This window comes from Parambassis ranga, chromosome 19 (assembly GCF_900634625.1).
Source record: "Parambassis ranga chromosome 19, fParRan2.1, whole genome shotgun sequence".
NCBI lineage: Eukaryota > Metazoa > Chordata > Actinopteri > Ambassidae > Parambassis > Parambassis ranga.
The window spans coordinates 19034065-19041005 of record NC_041039.1 but is presented as its reverse complement, the minus strand read 5'-3'; the positions used below and the strand labels follow the sequence as shown (position 1 = coordinate 19041005).

Here is a 6941-nt window from a genome sequence, read left to right as displayed (position 1 = left end):
TTCTGCCTGTCTACATCTGACCTCCGCACATCTCCCAAATCTAAACCTCCTTTTCAAAGTTTGTCCTGCAAGTGCAGTTGGTGGTGGGAGGGGCAGTTTTTGACACTAATAACTGACCTTCCACCTTCACTACATACAATATAACCTTTTTTTTGCTTGATGGTTGCTAAAATACCACTGTAGATTCTGCTGGGCTAAACTGTTTAATATAAAAATTTAGAAATTAAGAATTTACTTGCCTTTATAGGCAAGAAATAATCATGGAACATACAATCTTACCCTAACTATAGAAGTACAAACATGTGTATCAAAATATTAGTAGCTGAATGAATGCTAACCTGGTTGAACTTCTTTGCAGTGAAATCAAAGAAGGCCTACAGCATGCTGCACTGGCTTGTTCTCTGTAGTATTTCAATGACTGTCCCCCTTTCTACACAGATCATTGACAGATCCTCACCTAGTGTCCTCCCTCTCTCCCTGTAGGGGGCAGCCACCAGTTCTCAGAGTGCTTCTCTCAGTGATCAGACAGATGGTGGGACAGGTAACTGGAGGGGAATGTTGAGGAGGGGGGAGGAGGGTACATCTGCTGACAGGGTCATGTCGCAGACGGCCCTCTCTGGAAGCCCTCAGAAGGGTCACGCTGTCAACCTGCTAGATGTGGTGAGTGGAATAAAAAAAGAGAGTCAAAACAGTTTAGTTGCTTTTTAAGGTTTCCACATAGCTCAGCAGGTAGAACAGACATCTATTCAATTCAATTAAGTTTTATTTATATAGCGCATATTACAATCAGACATTGTCTCAAAGCGCTTCACAGGAACCCCCCTAAGAGCACTGTGGCAAGGAAAAACTCCCTTTAAGAGGAAGAAACCTTGAGCAGGACCCGTCAGCTTAAGGGGGAACCAGTCCTGCCGCTAGTCAGAGAGGATGGAGAGAGAGAGAGAGAGAGAGAGGAACAAACATGATACAAACATGATACAGTACAGAGCAAACATGACAGCAAGATGAAACAGTGATTATATTGTAATAGATATCTATATATATCGTTAGTCCATAAGTAGGAATAGTAATTTGGTAGCAAAGATGAGCAGCAGGGGCTAGTGAAGTCGATGAGCACAGGAGAGATCAGGGGCCAGACTGCAGGTCAGTATGCAGGTCTTGAGACCTGCAAAGAGAGAGAGTGAGAGCGAGGCACAGAACTACGAAGAAGACAGTAAACACAGATTATGAGACGATATTACCCAGTATGATCCAGACTAAGGAGAGGTCAGAGGGTGAGGGGGAAACTGCTCAGAGGATCGTGTTTGTGCCACCCGACAACGTAGGGCAAGAGAGACTTCACGGGCCGGACTGCAGGTCAGCATGCAGGTCTTGAGACCAGTGTGAGCCAGACTAAGGAGAGAAAAGGAGAGGTTAGAGGGTGAGAGGGAAACTGCTCAGCGGATCATGTTTGTGCCCCTGACAGCGTAGGCCTAGAGCAGCATAGCTGTGCTACACACTAGGTCTAAGGCTAACTGTACGCCTTACTAAACAGAAAAGTTTTAAGTCTAGTCTTAAAGGTGGAGGCAGTGTCTGCCTCTCGGACCCAGATTGGTAACTGGTTCCATAATAGCGGTGCCTGATAGCTGAAAGCTCGTCCTCCCATTCTACTTTTATGAATCCTAGGAACTACAAGTAAACCTGCACTCAGAGATCTGAGTGTCCTATTAGGAACATATGGTACAATCAGGTCCTGCAGATACAATGGAGCAAGTCCATGAAGAGCCTTGTAGGTTAGAAGAAGGATCTTGAAGTGTATTCTTGAGTCCACTGGGAGCCAGTGAAGAGACGCTAGAACAGGAGAGATTTGATCCCTTTGGCTGCTTCCTGTCAGAACTCTAGCTGCTGCGTTCTGGATCAGCTGCAGACTGTTGATGGAGTAATGTGGACATCCTGACAATAATGAGTTGCAGTAGTCCAGTCTTGAAGTGACAAAAGCATGGATGAGCTTTTCAGTATCACTCTGAGAGAGGATGCTCCTGATCTTAGTAATATTACGCAGGTGAAAGAAAACGGTCTTGGAGACCTGCTTAATATGAGAGGCTATAATCCTCATTCCAGCAGCCTGAGAAAGACAAAATAATTTTTTTTACCAGTACTGTAAATGTACAAGTGAACTATTACACTGTACAGCTCTGTTATTCTTATATTTCATGTTCTGGTATCACAACTCTTTATATCTTTTCATTGGCAGCCTGTTCCAGTGTCCAGGAAGTTATCTGCTCGAGAGCAGAGAGACTGTGAGGTCATTGAGAGACTTATCAAATCTTACTTCCTTATTGTCAGGAAAAACATCCAGGACAGGTACACATCCCAAAGTTTCTAAGCTTGCTAACTTTGTGTCCACGATGCTACAGATTCTGCAATGTTAGCACAGTCCTCCGAATGTTGCTTGTTTGTTACCTCAGTGTACCAAAGGCAGTGATGCACTTCCTGGTGAATCATGTGAAGGACTGCCTGCAGAGTGAGCTAGTGGGTCAGTTATACAAGACGGCCCTGCTGAACGACCTGCTGACAGAGTCCGAGGACATGGCGCAGAGACGCAACGAGGCCGCCGACATGCTCAAGGTGAGACATTTATTCCATGTTACTATGGAAAGCAAAATAAAGAGCCGGGGGACAGAAGTCTACTTCTGCAGTTCAACAACTCACACCAAAACAATACATCAATAACAGACTACAGGAAATTAACATTTGCATTAATTTTGCTCCTTTAAAGTAAATTCACATCTTTTTTCTTTAAAGAATGTAATACATCCACAGCATCTGTCTGTGTCAACTATAAATGCAAAGACAATGTAAAATAGTACAAAATGTTCTGTTTTGTTTCCATTGCAGCTTAATGGGAAATGCAAAAGAGGAGCACGTCTCTCTGTAGAATGGTTGCATTGTGCATTTTCTCACCATTATAAACAGATTTTATGTACATACAAGTTACAGCTCTCTGACAGAATGCCCTGAAATGTTTTAAATTCACTGTACATGTTCGTTGTTAGAATGTAAATCCCTTTTATCATCTGTGTGTGCAGGCGTTGCAGAAAGCCAGCCAGGTGATTGCAGAGATCAGAGAAACACACCTGTGGTGAGGGCAGTCTCTCTTCAGCTCTCCTACTGGGCCCTCATCCATCCTGACTATCCATCCACTACCCCGACCCCACTACGTCTAGCAGCACTTCAGACTGCAGAGACAAACAACTTGAAAACGCACTGGTTGTGGATATGTGTATATGGCAACATAGTTTTAATGTACAGTAGGTACTTTAACATCATATCTGCACCTGTAGTAGATTATTATATTTTTCTTAATGTAATTAAAACAGATTAGTTATCCAGTGGCACTATGTGGAGCCTTGCTGAGGATTGTCTGCTCTTACTGAAGATTTGAATTAAAGCTAGAAATGAGCTGTTATACATCATGTAGCTGCTGTCTTTATTGGAGAAACACGTCTCCTGCTAGTGACCTAAAAGTAACATTTTACACATTATTGTTACTTGTTAATATTACTTATTGTTAATATTAGTATTATTTTTTTGTACAGACAGAACAATCGGAGACATTTGTTGCTTTTCACCTGGAATCTTTGTATGAAAGAGACTTCGATGTTTGTTGGACACAGCGGTTTGCAAAAAGGCTTCAGAGCAGGTGTAATGACTTATTTATTGTTTTAACATCACAACGATTGACATGTAACCCTACACAACAGAACAATGAATACGTGAATAATGGCCACATGGGTCAGGCACTGCTGGGGCCATGGTCTACCTCTGGCTCTGGCTCACAGCAGCTTTACCTCAGCCGGCCGCCCATCTTGCCCTTACCACGACCTTTAGCACTGAAAGTAAAAAGTGACGACAGGCAGAGAGTGATTCAGCTGCTGCAATTCAAACAACAAACTGAAATCCCCTCTCAAACTATAGACAGGAAACTGACAGAGAGCTAAAAAAATGATCCGGCCACGTGTGACTACTGCTGCTGTCAGATATCAAGCTGCCTCCAGCCATAATAACACAAATTTCATGTGGTTCATGTGGTTTGTTTCAGCATTGGAAAACCAAATTAATAAATTATTTTACTCTGCATGAACTGTGATCTTTGTCATTGTGATGATAGAAACCTTATGTACAGTGGTTATGTTGACAAAATGATGCTAAAACGTATCTTCATAGTGGTAGAATACTTACTTTTGGTGGTCCTGCACTCGAGCAAGAAGCTGGTTAATCTGCAAGGACACAAACATTTATTTTAAAGATCATTTCAGCAGAATGTGGGAGCTAATAAAAGTTACTTATACTTACTGATACTTTGGGACTCAAAGTCCCAAAGTATCAGAAGACAGACTGATATTTGTGTATTGACCTCTGAGAGATGACTTACATCATATTTCTGTCTTTTGAGTTTCTCGCTGAGATCAAACTTCTCAGCCTCCAGCCCTATCAGCCACTGCCACAGTTCACTGGCTTTCTCCCTGAAAACAAAGGTCACAAAATTACCATCGTTAATTATTCTGTTATCAGAGGCCATTGTTACCACACATTGTGTCCTGAAGTCCAGCACAGCTCTGCCATACTTGAGTTTATCTTCACTGAGATGGTCGATGTTGAGAGGCTTCCTGCGTTCAGCCAGGATCTTCTTCTTCTTCTCCCTCTCAGTTTGTTTCTTGGCTCCTTTTCTGCTCTCGCTCTGCGAATAAAGAATAAACATACGTCAGTCTGAACAACATCAGAGATAATAATGATGAATAGCTTTCTGCTCAAACCTTCTGTCCAGCACTGTACTGTTGGCTCATGTTTGAGAGGGCCTTCTTCTTCTTGGCGTCCTCATCATGCTTCTTACGCTGCTCCTCCAGCTCCTTCCGCTCCTTCTCCTCCTGTGTTTAGCAGAGATAAGTGAAAATAAAGGCTTTATTTTCTTCAGCCGTGACACTAACTCTAAGTTAGGATATAGATTTTATATTAAATATGAGCGTACCGCAAGTCTGGCCTGCCTCTCTTTCTCCCTCTCAGCTCTGATCCTCTGCTGCTCGGCTCTCTCAGCTCGGCGCTTCTCCTAAAAAGCCACAAACACACAGACTGTAGTGATGGTGGTGCATTTTGACCAACAATAATCCTCTTGGTACTGACTCACAATTCTGTTAACAAGGGCGATGAGCTCCTCTTCCTCTTTCTTCCTCTGGATGAAGTGAGCTTCGATGAGAGACTGCAGCTCAGATAGATCCTTCTCCTGACGCTTTCTATGGATGTCCTGCCACCAGAGCACCAGAAAGCCAAGTCAGAGTCACACCGTTAAAAGACACTTGTCTGTCTAATCAAACTTAAAAACATGGACTCACATCAAAGTCCACTTTTTCACCGTCAGGGATCTTTGGAGCTGAAATATTTGTCATGAACCTGCAAATATAAACAGTTTATTAGGCCCCGTTCACACTGGAGAAAGTCATTCCAGCTAGAGTAGGATTGAGCCCAGACAGCCTTTAAGCTGGATGCGTTCAGACCTATTTTCAAATCTGGCTAGCACACAGTTGTGTCCGCACTCAATCCGGCTTCATCCAGCGTGTTTGCTGTTCTCCAAACCACTAGGTGGCGCCTCGTAATATGGCTAATAATGTGGTTAGCCAGATTCGCTAGCCACATTTGCGTTCACACCTGAGCCACATTTGAGCCAATCCTGCTAGATCCACCTCTCGAGGGTGGATCTAGCAGGATTGAAATCAAACTGGATTCAGCTGGATTGGAGGTGTTCACACTTGGAAAAAAACACATCTGGATTGATCTGGATGCGGCCAAATCCTGCTTAAGCCACATTTTTTTCCCCAGTGTGAACGGGGCCTTAGTGTAGAATCTGTTCTAGGTGAACAACAGAAGAGCTGAGACACTTACTTTGGCTTGGGCTTTGATTCATCTGTAAGGAAGAAGAAAAGATAAAGTATAAAATAAAGGATAAAGTAGTAAATAGTGTACAAAAAAATGGAAGAATATTTGCAAAATACACAACATCCTGAATAATATAATAACATTTCCTTACCTTCTCCCTCCCTTCAGAAGAGCCACAGATATAAAAAGGACAAAAAATAGTAAAATAATTATAACTTAATTCAGTTTCATTAATATACATTAAATAAGTAAATATTTGTTGAATAAATAAACATGAGTAATAGGTAGATAGAAGTAATCACATACTCCTCTATGACTTCTTCTGTGTCAGACATTTTGTTGAGGTTTGAGCGCTGCAAAATGGATCCACATTAGTCTATATTTCAACTGTTGAATATTTATGATCATTAAACAACATAGCAGACATTACAAGCTTAAAAAAATATTCCCAATTCCAAATAACTTTTTACTGGAACAACAGTAGCAGTGTGAGGATTTGGAATATAACAGTCCCGTCTCATAGATGCATTATAAAATGGGGCTAAAGTTAGCAGGTGCTACAGGTCTGATTACTGTTGAGTCTCTGCCTGACATGCAGTGAAGCACTAGAAAGTCAGTAAAATACAATCTCCAGCTACAGTGTTTGAGGACATTCAGGCAAAAAAAGGTAAAGACGGCAAAAACAACTGGAGCAATGACATGACAATGCCACAGTAACACACAATCACAGCTGGCTTCATAACAAGCATTACACACTTCTTCTTATAATAAAGGTTTCAGCTAATGATCATCAATTAAAAACGAAGTTTCATTCAATGATTAAAAATGTTCTGACGAGAAGTGTCCTACCTGTGACCCAGTTCAGAGACAGACTTCAGCTCCCTGAGCATCAAGGATACATAGTCCAGCCCTTCTGACTCATGTGACTGCAGCACCCTATGGGTGATCAGTCTATTGTTGGACATCAGAGTGCTCTCTCTCTCTCTCTCTCTCTCCGTCTCTCTCTCTCACACACACACACACACACACACACA

General features: G+C 42.2%; 2 protein-coding genes across 3 annotated transcripts in view; one reads left to right on the top strand and one right to left on the bottom strand.

The window, feature by feature from the left end:
- Positions 1-3447, top strand: part of dnm1l (dynamin 1-like) — a 9015-nt gene extending 5568 nt beyond the window's left edge. For both annotated transcript variants that reach the window (XM_028432147.1, XM_028432146.1), the window contains 4 exons: positions 484-660; positions 2231-2340; positions 2445-2604; positions 3066-3447. In XM_028432147.1, coding sequence (XP_028287948.1) covers positions 484-660; positions 2231-2340; positions 2445-2604; positions 3066-3122 — 504 coding nt within the window. In that variant the 3' untranslated portion in view covers positions 3123-3447. The remainder of the gene's footprint in view (positions 1-483; positions 661-2230; positions 2341-2444; positions 2605-3065) is intronic.
- A 228-nt stretch (positions 3448-3675) lies between these two features.
- LOC114452671 (troponin T, cardiac muscle isoforms-like) lies at positions 3676-6839 on the bottom strand. The gene is made up of 12 exons (XM_028432148.1): positions 6757-6839; positions 6214-6260; positions 6059-6069; positions 5914-5935; positions 5367-5424; positions 5162-5278; positions 5006-5083; positions 4794-4904; positions 4605-4717; positions 4412-4502; positions 4219-4256; positions 3676-3869 (listed from the first exon to the last, which is right to left on the bottom strand). The coding sequence occupies exons 2-12, from the start codon at positions 6240-6242 to the stop codon at positions 3824-3826; spliced, it is 714 nt and encodes a 237-aa protein (XP_028287949.1). The 5' UTR covers positions 6243-6260; positions 6757-6839; the 3' UTR covers positions 3676-3823.
- Between the last annotated feature and the right edge of the window lie 102 nt (positions 6840-6941).